This window comes from Crocuta crocuta, unplaced genomic scaffold, assembly GCF_008692635.1.
Source record: "Crocuta crocuta isolate KB4526 unplaced genomic scaffold, BGI_CrCroc_1.0 scaffold30, whole genome shotgun sequence".
In the NCBI taxonomy this organism is placed as follows: Eukaryota; Metazoa; Chordata; class Mammalia; order Carnivora; family Hyaenidae; genus Crocuta; species Crocuta crocuta.
Window position 1 is genome coordinate 10,020,424 of NW_027528345.1, and position 18,440 is coordinate 10,038,863.

At 58.0% G+C, this 18,440-nt stretch overlaps 3 protein-coding genes across 5 annotated transcripts in view; 1 reads left to right on the plus strand and 2 right to left on the minus strand.

Annotated features, from left to right (window-relative positions):
- Window positions 1-9,233, plus strand: part of KCNH3 (potassium voltage-gated channel subfamily H member 3) — a 16,694-nt gene extending 7,461 nt beyond the window's left edge. For 2 of the 3 annotated variants that reach the window (XM_077753327.1, XM_077753326.1), the window contains 8 exons: window positions 1,008-1,289; window positions 1,597-1,796; window positions 2,282-2,531; window positions 5,778-5,995; window positions 6,739-7,070; window positions 7,472-7,578; window positions 8,177-8,253; window positions 8,343-9,233. In XM_077753327.1, coding sequence (XP_077609453.1) covers window positions 1,008-1,289; window positions 1,597-1,796; window positions 2,282-2,531; window positions 5,778-5,995; window positions 6,739-7,070; window positions 7,472-7,578; window positions 8,177-8,253; window positions 8,343-8,939 — 2,063 coding nt within the window. In that variant the 3' untranslated portion in view covers window positions 8,940-9,233. The remainder of the gene's footprint in view (window positions 1-1,007; window positions 1,290-1,596; window positions 1,797-2,281; window positions 2,532-5,777; window positions 5,996-6,738; window positions 7,071-7,471; window positions 7,579-8,176; window positions 8,254-8,342) is intronic. The other variant, XM_077753328.1, reaches the window with a different exon arrangement.
- MCRS1 (microspherule protein 1) lies at window positions 9,227-18,329 on the minus strand. Its single transcript, XM_077753330.1, is given in 15 exon segments — window positions 9,227-9,660; window positions 9,778-9,905; window positions 10,144-10,231; window positions 10,389-10,471; window positions 10,654-10,746; window positions 10,863-10,891; window positions 11,232-11,307; window positions 13,475-13,613; window positions 13,848-13,943; window positions 14,760-14,891; window positions 15,041-15,199; window positions 15,807-15,945; window positions 16,300-16,438; window positions 16,959-17,078; window positions 18,242-18,329. Coding segments are annotated over 14 exon segments (1,398 nt in total). The 5' UTR covers window positions 16,969-17,078; window positions 18,242-18,329; the 3' UTR covers window positions 9,227-9,573.
- Window positions 18,330-18,342: 13 nt separating this feature from the next.
- FAM186B (family with sequence similarity 186 member B) overlaps window positions 18,343-18,440 on the minus strand; it is a 35,493-nt gene continuing 35,395 nt past the window's right edge. Inside the window, exon 8 of the mRNA XM_077753321.1 lies at window positions 18,343-18,428. Within this exon, the coding sequence (XP_077609447.1) occupies window positions 18,401-18,428 (28 nt within the window). The 3' untranslated portion in view covers window positions 18,343-18,400. The remainder of the gene's footprint in view (window positions 18,429-18,440) is intronic.

The following is an 18,440-nucleotide window of genomic DNA, read 5'->3' on the forward strand; positions in this document are numbered from 1 at the left end:
CGCCCCTGCATCTGCCCTCTGTCTCCACTCTAGATCTGCCCTCTCCCTTGCTCCCCATGACTCCCCACTCATCCAGGATCCTTGAGACCTCTGTGGACCCCAGGAACCCCCATCCAACACCCTAGAACTCCCACAACCTTCCAGCTAGGCTCAGAGTGACTGGGTAGCCAAAGCTCCCAAGAAAGCCCAGTACTCAGCTCCGCCTCCTGCCGAGTCCAGACCAGAGACTGTGGGACTGATGGGGGGACTGGAGCACTCCCAGCTTCTGCCCAGTGTCCCAGGCTGGCCCATGTCTGCATGTGTGCTCGGGAGCCGCTGTGTGTGCACAGGTGCCTGCCTGTTTGTGGCCTTTGAGTGTGCTCACCTGCGTGCTCATGTTCGCCTCTTCTACCTGGGTGTCTGAGTGCAAGCACCTGTGTGCCCTTGTCTCTCTCCCAAGTGCGCACGGGTTTTTCCGTGTGAAGGGCTGTGGCTGTGCTCACACGTGTGTGTCCTCATCCCCTCAATTATGCGGAGCGCATCTGTGGCCTCGATGGTGCGTGCGCACGCATCCACGTCGGCGTGCTTAAGAACGCGACCGTGGGGTTGGGTGGTTTGTGTGGTCGTGGGAGGGCGAAGCAGCCTTCTGGAGCAGGTGAGCTCAGGGAAAGAACAAGAGGAGTCGGGGTGGACAGGGCAGAGGAGGCGGCCTCACCTCTCTGTCTCTGGGAGCAAGACTGGCTGGTGCGGTCCCTGGGACTAGTGCCAGCCGCGGGAGAGAGGGTGTAATGTGCCTTGCTCTGTTCTCGGCACCAACAGACGCCGGCTGGAGAGACAACAGCCTCATCCTCACGTATTTGACCTGGTGAGGGTTGAGGGGGTGGACAGGGTGTGCTGGGCCGGCAGGGGATGAAAGTGGTGGGAAGACATGTGGGGGGAGGGGGAGGTCTGCATCCATGTGTCCCCCACTCCGGGGTGAACAGTGGGTGCCGTCCCGCTGGCTTAGGCGTGCTGCGTCCCCTCCCCAGGCTGGCTGCAGGAGCTGGCCCGCCGACTTGAGACCCCCTACTACCTGGTGGGCCACAACCCTGCCACAGGGAACAGCTCAGCCCAGAACGACAACTGCAGCAGTGTCAGCAGGGAGGCCAACAGCACGGGGCTGGAGCTCCTAGGCGGCCCCTCCCTACGCAGCGCCTACATCACCTCGCTCTACTTCGCGCTCAGCAGCCTCACCAGTGTGGGCTTCGGCAACGTGTCTGCCAACACGGACACCGAGAAGATCTTCTCCATCTGCACCATGCTCATTGGCGGTGAGGCCCACTGCTCTCCCTGTCCTGGGCCCTCTCTCAGATTTATGGCTCCTGGTGGCCCCAACTCCCCACCTTTCCCCAGGGTCCCAAGGTCCTTCCCAGAGATTCTTCTGCTTTTTGGGGACCCAAGGAACACAGAGCCAGGGCCAGGGGTGTCCCATCTGGCTGCAGGACTCTGTGCCACAGAGCGGCCCGTGCCTTGCCTAGGAACCTTGGTGAATGGGTGGGGGATGGGGAGGACAGATGTGTCCAGTGTGGTGTCAGGCCGGGCCTGGAGGTGACTCCCTCTCGTCGCCGCCCTCCCCAGCCCTGATGCACGCGGTGGTGTTTGGGAACGTGACGGCCATCATCCAGCGCATGTACGCCCGCCGCTTTCTGTACCACAGCCGCACCCGTGACCTCCGAGACTACATCCGCATCCACCGCATCCCCAAGCCCCTCAAGCAGCGCATGCTCGAGTACTTCCAGGCAACGTGGGCTGTGAACAACGGTATCGACACCACTGAGGTGCGCAGGCCTCCAGAGCTGGCCCTTCCAGCCTTTGCTCCTTCCAGGAGTATGCACTTGGCCTAAAGTTCCCGGAAGTGGGCTGGGGGGCGAGAAACGCAGAATTCTGGCTTCCACACTCCTGGGGTGGGGTGGGGGCAGTAGTTTGGGGCAGAGGGCAGTCAAAAAGCCTTGGAGGCCTTTCTGCACCCTTGTTAGGCCTGGAGGCTCTGCTCACAGACATCCAGTCCTAGGCCTGGAGGAGGACTAGCTCCTCCTCTTTAGCTCATGGTGGGCTAAAGTGATGGGAGCGAGGCAGAGGCCAGCTGCCCTCCCTGCCGGTACAGGCATGGAGCCTCAGATTCCCCTCCCCTCCCCACCCCACCCCACCTCACCTCACCTCCCTTTGCTCCTGAGGCCTGCAGGATGGAGGTAAAGGGGGCTGGCCGGAGGCTGCCTTCCACTCTGCCACCACTAACCGCTCGCACCTGCTTTCCCCCCTACAGCTGCTGCAGAGCCTCCCAGATGAGCTGCGCGCGGACATCGCCATGCACTTGCACAAGGAGGTTCTGCAGCTGCCTCTGTTTGAGGCTGCTAGCCGCGGCTGCCTGCGGGCACTGTCCCTGGCCCTGCGTCCTGCCTTCTGCACACCTGGCGAGTACCTCATCCACCAAGGGGACGCTCTCCAGGCCCTCTACTTCGTCTGCTCTGGCTCCATGGAGGTGCTCAAGGGCGGCACTGTACTTGCCATCCTAGGTTTGTGAGGGCAGGAGAGGAAGCGGGGGCTTGTGGGAGGCGGGTGGAACCAGGGCCCCATCGGCAGAAACATGGAGAGGGGACACAGGCAAGGCCCCCCCGGGGAGAGGCAGCCAGGAAGGAGTCAGAAGCCGTGGAGCCCTGGGCAAGGCTCAAAGCGGACCCAGTGACCACCAGGTGGCAACACAAGGAGATGGGAACTATCCCTCAGGGGTTCAAGGCCTCCGAGGGAGTGGAGGACCACCAGCCTGCAGCCTATGAGGGGCTGAGGAGGATCAGCAGTTCCTGCCAAGGAGAAAAATCAAATGCTGGGGACAGCAGTGCCGGAGAGAGTGCTGGGGCAGGGCTGTAAGAGGGGAAGGAGAGCTGTTCTCGCCGGGCCCCTCCACCAGGTCAGATGAGAGGGGGTTGTGCTTTCCTAGGGCTTGTCACAGAGCAGGCCCAGGGCCCCAGCGGGCGACAGCAGGGCTCGGACTCTGCCTATATACTTCCCTTGGCAAAAGAAAGAGGTGGAAATAGGTTAAGTCCCTGGACAAGGAAGAAGAGATTGTAGCTGTGGCATGGACACTGGAGGAATGCTGATCCCAAGGGTCTCACCGCAGGGCTGGCCCTTAGGTGCTTCAGCTCACACAAACCTCACAAAACCCATGGCACAGGCACCGGTGTAGTGCCTGTTCTGCACAGAGGGAGCGGGAGGCTTGGAGAGGCTCATGAATTGGCAGGTGGGGTTAGAACCTAGTCTGCCAACCCTAAACCTCAGGCTTCATACACTGTGCTTTCAGGAGCTTTGCTCGAGGGAGTGCCATATCCCCAAGAAAGGGCACAATTTCAGGATGGCGGGATGCACACCCTAGGCTTTAGGAAGGCACACGCAAAGCACTCTGGGAAACACAGCTGCGGGTGTCCATGGCTTGTGGGAGGCTCCCAGCAGGCAGGACCTCTGTGATCTGCTTGGGTAATGGAGGGCCTCACACAGGGGATGGAAGGGAGGTGAATCTTCACTGTGGGGATGGCTGACGCCTGGAGGGGCTGAGGTTTGTCACCAACCTGGAGAATTAAGACCAGATGCCCCGCAGCTACTGTGCGTCCCTCCCCTCTCCCCTCTCCCCTCTCCCCTGAGGAGGAGGAGGATCTTCCAACAGGGAACAGGAAAAAGAAATCCCATCAAGGGGGTCTTGGAGGTAAGAGAGGCGAGAGGCTGCCACAGCTTTCACTTTGTGTCTTTTGTGAGTTTGGCTTCCGGACCTAGATGCCTTTTATGCCAGGACTCTCAGTAAACACAATTATGGCCACTCACACATGCCTGGCAGTCCTTGAGAAATGCTGGAAAACGGAGAGATCCAGAAGGGCAAGCAGACAGATTCTGACAATTGCAGACTGGTCAAGACTGTCGAGCGGATTATTAAACAGATGGTTTTCATCTCGGAGCCGAGGAAGCAGTGTGACTGGGAGCTGGCATTGGTCCTGCAAGAACATCTCTTCACTGCTGCCGCGCACCAGGTTGCAGAATCATCATGTTCACTATTAAGACGAACCTCAAGAACATCCACCGCCTGTGCCTCAGGTCTTCACCCCGCTGCCTGTGTCCCCAGCACTGGAACTTCTGCCACTTTCAATCCGTCCTGTCCCTGCCCGTATGTTCCAGAGGAATTGTTTTCTCTGTTGACTTGATGGCTCTGGGTGCCCTGCCGTATGCCTGCTTCCCCACCACCTGTTTTTCTGCTTTGCCTTCCCTCCTGCCCCCACCTGCCTCCTTAGCTTAACATGCAGGGGCCTCCCGCTTGCTGCTGGCCACTGAGGCTCACCGTGCAGCTCGCAGCGCTCATTTTTTGCCCTTAGCTCTGTGTATGCACTCACAGCTGAGAGAGCACAGTCGGTTGTGGGGGAAGGAGGCAAGAGAAGTGGGCCGGGTGACGGTGCCAGGAAGACCTGAGGGAGTTGGAGAGCTGAGCTGGAGGTTCCGGCCGAAATGCCAGCCTGGAGGGCAGTCTCTGGTCTGAGACCAGTGGCATGGAGCTCTGTCATTGGTCTTGCCCTATTTCTCGGTCCTGTCTCACCTCTTGGATGAAGACAAAAAATACACACTTACTTCCAGATGACACACAGGAGAGAGAGCTCATTCATCAGATGAGCACACTGAGATCCAAACAGCTCTCAGAAGGAACCAGAAGGATGGCCGGAAACCAAGAAAATACAATTTAACAGCAATGGCTTCTACACTTAAGTTTGAGCAAAAGTCCATGAACATTTACAGGAGCTGCTAAGCTCAGTCCTGCTGTCAGCATGAGGCAGCCCACGGTGGCGGGGTAGCAGTGATCCATCTTCCTTGAGGGTAAGGAAACGCTTTCCAGTCTTGCGAACTCCGGCAGTGGGCTGAGCGGCCTTGTGAAGGCAGTTGAGTGCTCTGCTGGGAACGGTCTACAGGGGACTCTTGCCCAGAGGGAGAGAATGGAAACAAACTTTGACCGTCTCTGTGTCGGTCACTTGACCTACACTAACTCATTTACTCTTCACACATCCCTGATTGGAGACCCCCTAATTCATGGATTGTAAGACGCACAAATTTTCCCTACAATTTAACATCTCTGAGATTGGGATTTGGACTCTAATTGATGCCATTTTACAATTGCTGTCGGCCAGGTGGCAGTCCCAGCTGGGTGGTGGGAAAATCCTATATTGACACCTTCTGGTAAGATCAAGAAAGCACCAGGACGCAGTTCAATACGAAATCTGTCCTACAAGCACCAGGGCTCGGGGAGATGAAGAATCGTGGCTGCCTGACATCGTCACTGTGCCTCGTGGGGCACTAACCTGGTGGTTCCTGGACGAGCCCCACCCGAATCACCTGTGAGGCTCGAAAAATACCGGATTGTGGGGTCTCCTGTAGATGTTATGATTCCGTAAGTAGAGACGGGGCCCGGATTCCCATCTACAGGCAGCCTCGGAACCATGAGAATTGTTGACCACTTAGTAGTCTCAGAGCTAAAATTCAGATGTGTTGCAGGACAGTGTCGTTCATCCCAGATGTGCTCAAGCTCCTGGGTCTCCGTGCTTTTCACTCCAAGTCTGTCTAAGGAGCCAGAGCGACAAGGAGCAGGGGTCGGCCGAAGCCTGGGCCCCTCTGCCCCTCTTGGTCTTGGCTCTGAAGGCCCCACTCAGCTCACAAGGGAAGCTCAGCTGCCTCTGCTTGACCCCCTGTGCGTGGGCCGAGGGCAGAGCTCGCTGACCTCTGCTTCTGCTTCCCAGGGAAGGGTGATCTGATTGGCTGTGAGCTGCCCCGGCGGGAGCAGGTGGTCAAGGCCAATGCTGATGTAAAGGGGCTGACCTACTGCGTCCTGCAGTGTCTACAGCTGACTGGGCTGCATGAGAGCCTTGCGCTGTACCCCGAGTTTGCCCCACGCTTCAGCCGGGGCCTCCGAGGGGAGCTCAGCTACAACCTGGGTGCTGGCGGAGGCTCCGCAGAGGTGAGAACGCCGGGAAATGTATGCGGAGGGAGCTGGGGTGGTGGCTGGTGAAGTGGGCAGAGCTGGGGTTGGGGGAGGAGTTGTGATCGCCTGGCCTGGTGTTAACACCCCCACATGTTGTGGGGGGCCTACACTCTCCCATCTCCTGTCCCCTCACACCCACACTGTCCTTTAGAGCCCAGCCCAGCTGTGCTCCGTCAGCCCTGCTGGCTCTCCCTGGCCTGTGGCTGAGTCTGAAGGGATGGAGGCTGAGGGCCACACATGAGGGATGGGGCCCCTGGGCAGGGCCGGGCTGGGCACTAGTCCTCCAGGCTGCCTCTGAGGACAGCCCTACGGCTCTCCCTCCTTGCTCCATGAGAGAGAACTGCTCTGAAGGACTTTGAATTTTCCTGGCTTCTACCACTTATTCCAAACCAGTTTTTAGCACCGTGTTCTCCTGGATACTTTGGTTAGCCTGAGGGGCCAAGTAGGTGGGTGATGTATCCACATTTGGCTAGAATTTTGAAGGGCAGCAAAGTCCTCCAGGGCTTGGTGGCTTCGTGGTGGCAACAGAAAAGCTGTTCTCCTTCCCCCCTCCCCCTCCCCCTCCCCTCACTGCCTCAAGTAACAGCCTCTCCCTCTGAGGGTGGGAGATCCTGGGCATAACAAAGATGGCTCCTTTTAGGGAGATGAGGTCGGGGTGGAGGTGACTGAAGCACGGTAGGGGTTATCCAGGCCGGTTTCTTGTGCCCAACTGTCCCTAGGCAGACACTAGCTCCTTGAGTGGCGACAACACCCTTATGTCCACACTGGAAGAGAAGGAGACGGATGGGGAGCAGGGCCCCACAGCCTCACCAGCCCCGGCGGACGAGCCCTCTAGCCCTCTGCTGTCCCCCGGATGTACGTCCTCCTCTTCCGCTGCTAAGTTGCTATCCCCGCGGCGAACTGCGCCCCGGCCCAGGCTAAGGAGCAGAGGCCGGCCGGGCAGGGCAGGGGCTTCACAAGCTGAGGCCGGCCCCTCTGTTCACCCTCGAAGCCTAGAGGGTTTGCAGTTACCCTCTGTGCCATGGAATGTACCCCCAGATCTGAGCCCCAGGTAAGCGGGCCCTGGGCCACTGTGCTCTGGCAAAGATGGTGGTGATAAGGGCTGGGGTCCAGGCCAGACACGTTTCTCCCCTGGGTGTCCATCCTTCTATCCTAACCAATCCCAGGCCTCCTCCAGGAAGCCTTCCTGGACTCCGCCTTCCTGGACTCCGCCTGCCTGTGGGCCCTACCTCACCATTTGATCCATGGCCATTCACTGCTCAGGATTCCCGCCATGTCCTGTTGCTCAAGCTCGGACCCCTACCAAAACTGCAAAGCTCCTAGGGAAAGGGACCAGGTGTTACCTTTCTTGGGCCCCAAGCTCCAGGCTCCTGAAGCTCCTGTGTGTGGACACTGGGGCACCGCAGTGGCTGCCTGTGGATTGATCTGTTTTCTGGGCACCTGTGTCCATAGGGTAGTAGATGGCATTGAGGATGGCTGTGGCTCTGACCAGCCCAAGTTCTCTTTCCGCATGGGGCAGCCTGGCCCGGAATGCAGCAGCAGCCCCTCCCCTGGACCAGGTACTGAGGACCCGCTCTGAGGCTGGGGTGGGGGGCAGGTAGGCAGGGCTGCCTCTTGGCTCTGCGAACCTCTGAGAAGCTGGCAGGGTACAGACTCTTGCCCCCTTGTCCTTCCCAACCCACACGGTTTGGGCGTTTTGGTGACCACCACCACTTTGGTGTTGGAAGGTAGTTGGGGAAGGGGTTTGGATCCCTGTAGTCAGCTCTGCAGCAGCAAGATCTTGGTTCTTGCTTCAGCTTCTGGTCTGCAGTACGGTTGTGCATGTTAAAGATAATGTTGCTAAGGCCCTGGGGAAGATAGAGGGCTACGGGGGAAGCAGAATTGAAAGTGTCTCCCAGGCCAGGCAGCCCCGCGAGTGGACCACATAATGAGCTCCTGGGAGTAGTCCTGTGTCTGGAAGAGAGGTGCAGGGGGCAGCGTGCCCAAGGGCCTCTTGGGGTTTGGGTAGAGTTCAACTGGGGCAAGGCTCGAAGTGGCCATTGCTGGCATCAGGCTCTGCCAAGCCAATGTGGTCTGTGCCAGCAAGGGGCAGAGGCCTGGACCCCATGCCTTTCCTTTCCCTGGTGCCGGCTGCTAACCCCATCCTACCGTTTGCAGAGAATGGCCTGCTCACTGTCCCCCTCGGGCCCAGCGAGGCAAGAAACACAGACACACTGGACAAGCTGCGGCAGGCGGTAGGTGAGGGGAGAGGGCAGGCCCTCCTGTTGTGCGAGGTCCAGACTCCTCTCTCACTTCACCCTCTTTCCTACCTCACTCCCTAAAGGTGACAGAGCTGTCTGAGCAGGTGCTGCAGATGCGGGAGGGTCTGCAGTCACTTCGCCAGGCTGTGCAGCAAGTCCTGGCGCCTCATGGGGAGGGCCCTTGCTCTCGGGCATCAGGAGAGGGGCCATGCCTAGCCGGCGCCTCTGGGCTCCTGCAGCCTCTGTGTGTGGACACTGGGACCTCCTCCTACTGTCTGCAGCCCCCAGCTGGCTCGGTCTTGAGTGGGACCTGGCCCCACCCTCGGCCAGGGCCCCCTCCCCTCGTAGCACCCTGGCCCTGGGGCCCCCCAGCCTCTCAGAGCTCCCCTTGGCCTCGAGCCACAGCTTTCTGGACCCCCACCTCTGACTCTGAGCCCCCAGCCTCAGCAGAGCTCTGCCCTGAGCCCAGCACCCCTGGCTCCCCACCTCCAGAGGAAGGGGCTAGGACTGGGCCCCCAGAGCCCACACATCAGGCTGAGGCTGCTAGTACGGGAGAGCCCCCACCCGGGTCAGGGGGCCTGGCCTTGCCCTGGGAACCCCACAGTCTGGAGATGGTGCTTATTGGCTGCCACGGCTCTGGCACAGTCCAGTGGACCCAGGAGGAAGGCACGGGGGTCTGACCGCCAGCCCCAGAACTCAGTGTTGCCACACATGCTGCCATCTGCTGCTCTGCCTGGACTTGGGGTAGAGGAAGGCATGGCAGCTGCCCCCAGGACTCTGTGCTAGCCCCCGACTCTGAGTGGGGCGGAGCCACAGGGGCAGGCCCCAGGCTGGGAATCTTGGGGCCCCTCCTCAGCCTGCTCCTCTGCCTGCAGGAGGGAGGACATGCCTGAGGCGGAGGGATTCTGCCATCCCCTGCATGTGTCCCTGCCTCACCAGTCCCATTTTTTATAATAAAAAGAACTACTTTGGAACTTGGTGCTTTTTATTTACAAAAGAAAAATAATAAAGGAAAAGTCTGAAGCCAATCAGCTGGAGACAAAGGGAAAAGGTGGGAATCGGAGGGGCAGAGGAGGGTGGTCTGCAGAGAGAGAAGGGGAGGGGCTCTGGCTCTAAGGAAGCCGGAGGGTTCCAGCCTTGAGGGGCTTCCCAAGGACCAGCCCTGCCCTCCCACAGAGGCTCAGATCAATGGGCCAGCAGTTGGGGCTCCTACCCACCATGGTTTTTCCAGGAGTCTGAGTTCCCAGCTCCAAGGGGCTGGAATGGCAGGGGAAATGGAGGCCAGAGAGAGCACAGAGGTCCCGCCACCACTCCTCACTGTGGCGTAATCTTGGCAGCCTCGGCCCGAATAAGGGCAATGAGGTCCTGGTTGATGAGGAAGACAAATCTCAGGCTGGCAATCTGAGGACGAGAGAGAAAAGTGGCTGAGGATGGAGGTGGGACCGGGGGCCAGGTCCACATACTGGCCTCCCACGCCCTGGGTCTCAGCATGACCTCTTCACCTCCCTCCCAGCTCACCTCCACCACGGAGTTGTTGCTGAGGCGCCATTTGGAGCCACACAGCACAGGTCGTCCATCGATATAAATGGGCCGCCGACCCTCATTGGCAATGAAGAAATCACCATTATTTTTCAGCTTGATGACACCTGTGGGGATGGAGAGGTGAAGGGGGAGGAGGAGACAGGGAAGGCCAGAAGAACACCTGCAGTCCCCACATACACTGCTTCCCGGGGACAGGCTAGAAGGCACCCATGACTTCCAAGTTAGAGCTCTTGAAATGCCAGCTGCTCATCCCCGACTGCTCCGTGCGGGTTCCCATGGAGACCAGGCCTCAGGGCAGCGAGAGGCTGGGAGGGACACCCCCACACTGCTGCCTGCTGGTACCTTGCTTCCGGGAGATCTTCCAGGCCGGACCCTCCAGAGATAGGTCCACGTCAATCTGGTTATCCTTGGTGGCTCTGCCCAGGGTGATCTGGGGAAATGGGGCAGGTAGAGGGTTGGGACCTGAGGAATGGGTCTACACAGGCCCAGGAAAGTTGAGAGAGCAGGGGCCAGACACAGAAAGGTCCAGGAGGGCAAGACTGGAGGAGGAGGGAAAGCAGGGGAAGCAGAGGCCGGGCCCACCTTACCTCTCGAGAGCGCATCAGGTACCGCACCATGCGGCCCCGCAGCACCGCCAGAGTCTGGTTGTCAAAGTCAGGAGAGCTCATGCCTGCGAGGGGGAGCAGGTGTCAGGCAGAGCCCGCCTGAGGGCCCCGGGGTGGAAGGAAGGAGCCGGGGCATGGGAAATGAGGGCGCGACCAGCCAGCCATGCACAGGGGCTCTGGGTGGGGCGGAGGGAGCTGGAGCATGACTCCCACCCCTACCCCACCCGCATCTCCCCTCCCGCCTCACCTGTGATGCTGTCTACCAGCACCTGCCACTTATGCAGCTCCTGTTCCAGCTGTCGAATCTCTCGCTTCTGGCGCCGGTCAGCCACTGTCAGCTCTGGGGTGAGGCAGGGTGGTAAGCAGGGATGCTCTGAGGTCACCAGCACCTTGTACTGATGCTTTGTGCTGACAGGAGCTTCTACCCCCTAACAGTCCCCACTGGGGTACACTTACCATGTTCTAGGACCTCATCCCGCATGTCCCTGTGGGAAGGAGGAATCAGGATCACTTCCAGCTCACCTGGCTCATTGGGGTGTCCTTCAGTCTCTCAGCTGAGCAACCCAGGAGGCTGTTCCTCTGACCTTGGACTAGCCTCCTTCCCTGGGTGGTGGGGGTGGTGGCGGCGGTGAAGGGACGGGACCCAGCAAGGAGACCAGGTGCCAAGAGCGACAAGCGGTGCACAAGGCTGGGTGTGGGCTGGGCTCGGTTCTCAGCAGCAGGAGGCCGAGCCGGGCAGCACTGCCCGGGGAGCTCTGGCCCACCCCAGGACAAAGGCAGGGGCACACCGAGCTCTGCACCCTGTCTACGGCCCCAGCCACTCACTTGAGCTTACTGTCATCAATCAGGTCCTCCGCGTCAGAGAAGTTCAGCACTTGGTCTCCCTTGGGCAGCGGCTGCACTGAACAAAGGACAGGGGGACGGTCAGCGCAGCCGCTCCTGATCCACCCTAAGCTGCCGAGCAGTAACTGAACTAAGGGGACAGGCTGTGAAGACTGAACCCGTGGCAACAGTTTTGCACTCAAATCAACAGGTGACAGAGCCCAGGCCAGATGAAGTACCCTCATTTGGCACAAAGCATTCCTGACATTAGCTAAGGGTAGAGATGGTTCTAGAATGAAAAGGGAATTAAAGTTGACCTTTTGTATGTGCTCTTCAGTGTGCGACGATTCTCACACAGCCCTGAACTAAGGAGGGAAGGGACTGCTGTCCCCTCCCTGTGCACACGCAGACAGACACAGGAAGTGGGGTGAAGCTATGTGACTTGGTTAGGACAGAGCCAGGACTCAAACTCTCCTTTTCTGACTCTGAACCCAAAATGCTCCTCTAACACTTCATATGCTCCCATATATTTTTTTGCCAGACTCAGCAAGGGGCAGAGAGGCATATGCCAGTCAAATCTTGCTCAGGATGCGTCAGAACTGAGCTGCCCCACCTTAAGCCAGTGTTTTTCAAACCGTTCAAACAGTGTTTCTCAAATGATGTACTGATGGTCACAAAATTAGTTTCATTTCTCTCCAAAAAAAAAAAAAAAAAAAGAAAAAGGGATAGAGTCTATCTGATGTGTTGAGAACAAATAGTTTCAAGAAAGTTTTTCAGTTTTTGTTTTTCTGATCGAACTGCAAAAGGGATTGGGGCCCACAAACTCTGAGAATTCCCGCCTTCAGGCTAGCTCGCAGGACTGCAGTGCTGCTCGGTAGCAGCACCCACTAGCTAGTTAATGGCTGTGAAACTGTCGCCTGAGGAGTTTATTGATACCTGGAGTGTGGTCACTGTCTGCCTGGGAAGTGAGGGGGGCTGCACAGGAGCCATAAGTGCTCCACACCCCCAACCCCCTTAGGTCAGACTGTGTGGGAGACGAGGGGCCAGGACAGTCATCCCCACCCAACTCCGCCCCCCTGCAGCTGCCTGAAATCCCCCCAATCTAATACTCAGCCAACCTGAGAGCTAAGCAACGTATCTACCCTGTTCCTAGGAGCTCTCAGCACTAGACAGCGAAGGAGAAATCAAATATTCACAGAAAGACTCCTGGAGAGAAAAATTAAACCTCTAAGTAAGTTAAAAGATACATTTACATAACATAACTTTCAAAGAAGCCAGCTAGAGCAGCATAAATCAACTTTATCTGGTGTCCACTCGCTCTGCGAGAATTCAGGGACGTCTGAGCCAGCGGCAAAAGTGGAGCAGTGGAAGCTGCAGGAATACAGAGGGCTGCCCGCTAACTGCAGAGACCCTCAGGAAGAAAAGACAGGGCATCCCCGACAAGATCTCAAATCCTCTTGCAGGAGTATCTTTTAATAACCAGAAGCAGTAGGACCCGGGGTGTAGGCGGAGGGCACAAGCAAAACCTCATTTCCAGAACAGCGTAGACAACTACGCAGATGCCGATGGGCAATACCATCTGGGAAGAGAGGGCAGAGTGTCTGTACTAAGCTGCACCACGAAAGCCTGACCCCAAACCCCAAGTCCAACTGAAGAGCCTCCCGCACTATAGTCAGCTAACTTTCCCCCGCGTTTGTCATCAGGAGCTAGAGCTTGCTGGTGAGGGAGAGGGGGCCAGGGAGGGTTCAGGGAGGGAAAGGAGAAAGCCGGGCCTGGGTGGGAAGGCCCGATGGGAGTTTCCGCATGGCTCCAAGGCAGCAAGATGGAAGGTGGAGAGAGGAAAGAGGCAGAAAGACTTAGAGACAGTACCATCTCTGTGGGGGGAAACAGGGAAGGGTACGCAGTCACAGGGACTTTCGCGTTTCAAAATTACTCACGAAGACTGTATTAATGTGTTATTTACATAATACTAAAATATGATAAAGGGGACAACAACAAAAACAGGAAGTGGGAGACAACTCTGCCACTTAAAAGACTTTTTTGCTCAGGACTGCAGGTGGTTTTGCCTACCCTCATGGTGCTGTCATTCCAGACACTTTCCCTCCTCCGGAAGTCTTGGTGCCAAGAGATGCAAGACACTGGGGGCCACTGAGGGACCCGTTACTGGGCACCTGAGGGCAGCTGTGCCCGGACAGTCGCACACATACACGTGCACACTCACTCTGCCAGCTCCTGGAACCAGTTACCTGTCTGGTCCTCCAGCAGGTAGTACTGCTTCATGAGCTGCCAGTGGGCCTGCAGAGCCTTGGCGGTACGGGCCAGGTAGAAGGCATCAGGGTGTCTATGTAGCAGGTCCTGGAACGTTTCCAACGTGGGCTGGCTGGTCTGGAGGGCAAGAAGCGTGTTCCTGGCATCTGGGTTTTCTCATTCCTGTCTCGGCCTCACCATCCCCACCCCATCCCCAACAGAAGCGAGAGGGTGCCGGTCCCGGCTCTTCCTAAGGACCCCGTCCACAAAGGCCCCTGCCGGGCGTGTTTCCAAGCAGTGGGGCTTCCCCATATCCATAGTTTTCCCTATGGTTAGGCCCCCATGCTGCCCTCCCCTGCCCCTTGGCTTTACCGATCCCACTTTGCTCAGCAGCTGCTCCTCAGCCTTGCTAAACAAGGCCTTGCTCTGGATGGCGGCAATGGCTTCTGGGTGCAGCTGTCTCATGGCCTGGNGGAGGGGTAGGGGGAAAAAGAGGGCAGGGCTGAAGGGAGGGGGTCAAGCAATCGGGTTCCTGCAGGCCTCTGAAATGGAGAACCAGAGGCCAGGCCCTCAGTAGGACGAGTCAAAGGCTTAGCACAGCACCTGTGGCCTCATGCGTTTGCTGAAAGCGTAACAGGCAACTCAATAAACTGAGTTTCCAGGGTTCACCTCCTTGAAGACACTCAAGGCACAACCCCCAGAAGCCAGTCCAAGGGAGATCCTGGAACCACCCATTGCCCACCATATCCTCTATCGAAAGCTGAGCCCTGCCTGCTTCCTGTCAGGGCTGTGGCTACAGCTTAAGTGGTGCCAGGGACCGTGGAGAAGACGGGTGGTAAGCACCCCACCAGCAATGCCGACATTAAACGAAGTGGCTGAGGAGGAAGAGTGTGCGCTCTACGTGTACACAGGTTTACTCGAAACTTGGACTGTTAGGGGCCTTGGTGTTCTTTTGTTCCAACTCCTTCTTATGGAGGAAGAAATTACGGGAGGTCAGTGTGGAAAGGCTGGGAAGTGACCTGCCTAAGACCATAATGCACAGTGGTGGAACCAGGGCTCCTGGCACTCATTTGGGTATTTTCTCCATGCTGCGTCTGTAGCTTCCAGACCCCCTGCTTCTGGCATCAGGCCAGGACTAGCAGGCTTGGCAGCAGGAAGAATCTTCCGTCCCAAGCCTGGCTGCTTTCAATATCATCCTTGAGGATGCAAGGCCCCTTCCTTGGGTCCTTGTATAATTCTCTCTGTTCCAGGAGCCAAATTCTAGTGTTCCTCATCCCTCCCTGCTGCCAGAGCCAGCCCCACTCACTTGGAGATGACTGGATCGTAGAGCAGGGCGTACCAGCGCTCCTGGACTTCCCGCAGGGTGAAGCGGCAGCTGAACTTCACGCCCAGGTGGACAGATGTCAGGTCATTGGTCTGCAAGGCCCCAGATGGGTTGGCCCCAGCCCTAGAGCTGGAAAGGACCCTTCCCCTGCCACCCCCAGGGTGCTGCTGGACTAGTGCAGGGGCTGGGACCACAGGCTGGGGGAAGGGGGGGACGTGCAGCCTGCAGTGGGAAGCACTACCTGCAGCACGGCATTGATGAGCAGGAGGTCATCCGCAGGCTTCCAGCGGCCCAAATCCTTGGTCACCTGAAGTGGCTGTTTGCTCTTCTTCACACGCTTGGTGAGTCCGGGGGTTGGGGCTGGGCTGGGCGGCACAGGAGTGCTAGGGGCCTTGGACACCTGGGCAGAGGACAGGAAGAGCTCAAAGCCAGCATCAGGGCGACTGGGGCTTTGGGCCTTGATCTTCACACACCATGTGTGGTGGCCCCAGTCCCACCCAACCACAAGCAACACAGGAGCTCGGCTTTCTAGTCCTTACTCCTCCCCCTCCCACCCCCACCAAAGTACTTCTACATAATCCTTGAACATATGGGGTCTTCTCTTTGCTGGTGGCACCCTCAACCCCAGAGTGGAGGGTGGGTGGGGAGGATACCAGGAAACCACTCTTACTGGTACGGTGTCTAGGGCCAGAGCAATGCCACCTGGGGGTTATTTTTACACCCAGCAATGCTGGGAACAGGCTGTCTGCTCCCAGAATAGATGCACGCTCCATGCCTCCCACACAGAATGTGATACAGGACGCACTGACAGGGTGTGTGTGTAGGGGCGGGGGTGCAGCAAGCAAAGGGGAGTAGGGAGCGATGGGATCCCAGGAGGGAGGCATCTGAGGTTGGGGCTGGGGCCACCCGATCTCACAAGCCTCCTTTGCCAGGGCCGCCGTCAGCTGGCAAAGGTGGTGGGGAAAAACAAAATCTGGCCCTGGCCCCCACATCTCCCAATCTCTCACCTTCTTCTTCTCACTGGAGGAAGGTTCACTCCCCGAACAGCGCCCTGGTTCCACCCCACTGGCTCCCTTCGCCCGGGTAGAGGACTTAGCCAGGCTGCTCTCCACCAGCTCATCATCAAACTTCTTCCTCTTGATGAACCTGTGGCGAGTCCTACCCAGTGAGCACCCCTCACCCCTTCCGTAGGACCCACTCACGCACACCCTGCCGCTGCAACAGAGCAGGTTCCTGGCTGGGTGCTAACTGCTCCGGCTCAGTGGATGGATGATGCTCCATCCCTCCGAGATGACAGGGTACTGCACCACAGAGGTTCCACGTCAAAGATCTCAGACCTCCCTCCCTTGCCCGTATCCCACAAGAGGGACTTGGGAGGAAAAGCACATGGCTCTGCCAACACTTAGGCTCCAGGGGGGCTCAGGTAGCCATCCAACAGTGGTGAAGGCATGGCGCACCTAATGCCCTTGCCCAGTTCCTGGCCCTTTGAACCCGTACTACCTGGAGGAGCTTCTCCGTTTAGGGATGGTGCCCAAGGCCTGGGAGGAAGCCCGCTTCTGCCCTGCCAGCGACTCCTCGTCCTCTGAGCGGCTGGCAGTGCCTGATGCCATCAGAGATGAATCTAGCAGCCCCTGAGAATCTAGAAAGAGAAAGGTGATGAACTCAAGTCTCCTAAGTGCCTAGCAGAGCCTTGAGCCTTTGAACACGGGACCCGGCCTCTGCCCCTCCTCCCCCTGCCAGCCCTCCTGGCCCTTCCACTGCTTTCTTGACATTTGAGGTTTTAAGGTGGGAGTTCCTTGGCCATCCAGATCCCATCTGGGCTCAGACCTGGCCCAGACCTTCCACGCTGGGCAGTTCTCCCGGTGCCACGTGTCATGTCGTGCAGCACATGGTGCTCAGGTCAGACTGGTGATGCCGACACACCGGGCTCTGGGCATAACTGCTCCCTCTGCCATCAAAATGCAGCCGTGCCAAAGAGCGGCAGCTCTACAGCAAGTCAGTCAACTGCGGCCTCTGCCGAGAGGTACGTGGGTGGTGCTGGCCCAGGGGGAGGTGGCAATGCCCAGTCAGGATGAAAAGACATACGTGCCAGGCACGGGGTGGAATCAGCAGATGCTTGGCGCCTGAGCGTTTGGGGAGCTGGCCTGGCCTCATACTACCTTTGTCCATCCTCTTACAGTCCCAAAGCCACTGGTTCCAAACCACAGGGCTAGGAGGAAGCGTCCCACAGGCTCATCCAAGGATTCTGACCAGGTGAGCTTAGAGGCTGAGAGGAGAGTCTGCAAAGGAGAAACGAAGCTCCCTGAGACACAGATTTCCAATGGGCCAGCCTCACCTTCTACTGGAACAGCTCCCCCAGGATCCCATAAGCTAAGACACATGGAGAAGAGATACAAGGCTCTGTTCTGCCACAATGAGCCTGATAAACCAACAGCTTTCTAAAGGTCACTGACATCTTTTAGAATATAAAAGCTATGGACTCCAGGAAAATGCACAAACACATAGTATTTTAGGGGGTCCACGGACCTCTATGATTCTACTCACAGTCGCTAGGTGAAGGGCCTTGACTATAAACCAGCAGGAAACAAGGGATTACTGGCTCACTTTTTCTTATCTTCGCTGCCCACTCAGTTCAGCAGCACCACCCTTGCCCTTCCAAGCCAAAGCAAGGAAACGGAGATAGAACTCTGATCTGTCCATCTAGTTTTTATTTTCATTTTCAGCTTTGGCTGAAGATTTAGCGGGGGGTACTGCGAGGAAGGTAAAAACAAGCAGTCTGGAAACTGAGCGAACATCCACCGTCCTGGGGCGCCCGCTCCTAACCCTAGAGAACTCAGGTACTGGGGACTGTTTGGGGCGTGCCGCTCGAGGGCCCCGACCCTTCAGATCAGGGCGGCTCTCCGCACAGCTTTCCGGCCCTGCCCCCAGGTGTGCTACTCGCGCGGCTCCATAGGATACAGCTGGGAATCTTGACACTCGGGGGTCAGGTGAATGGTAGCCTAAGGCTAAGTCTGGGCTCCCTTCCTTCCCCGGCCCTCGTTCTCCGAGTGCACACCCGAAACAGGGGATTAGTGCCGGTCTGTTTATGGAGCTCGGGATAAGAGTGTTTAAGTCACCCCTGAAACTCAAAAGCAAAGCAACGAGTGCACCCAGATGTCCTCGCTGCCTGGGTTTAAGCCCCACGAGGGAGAGGTGGCGAGGGAGAAGAGACTAACTCCCAAGCCAAGTCTCACTCCACCTTCCGCTTGCCCACCTTTGCGCATGCGTAACATCTCGGACCAGATTCTGGTCCGGTCCGGCCCACGCATGCGCAGATTTTCGGGGCGCTACCGGGGCGGGGCCCCAAACATTGTGGGGGGGTCTTCCCCGGCGGCACTCTGGAAAACTCCATTTCGCCCCAAACTCTGCTCAGAACCCTCAGAAGCGAACCGCGAGGTCTCACCATTCCTAGGCTGCCAGCTCCAACAATTTCTCCGCGGCGACGGCAGCAGCCGCAGGGCCAAACCCGGCTTCCGTGAGGCGCATCGACTTCCGGGTCCGCGAACTAGGGGAGGCGCGATCTCTTCCGGTTCGCCCCGGGAACGTGATGAAGGGGGCGTGGTCACGGCAGGGAATGGGTCACCTTTTTGCTAATAGTCAAA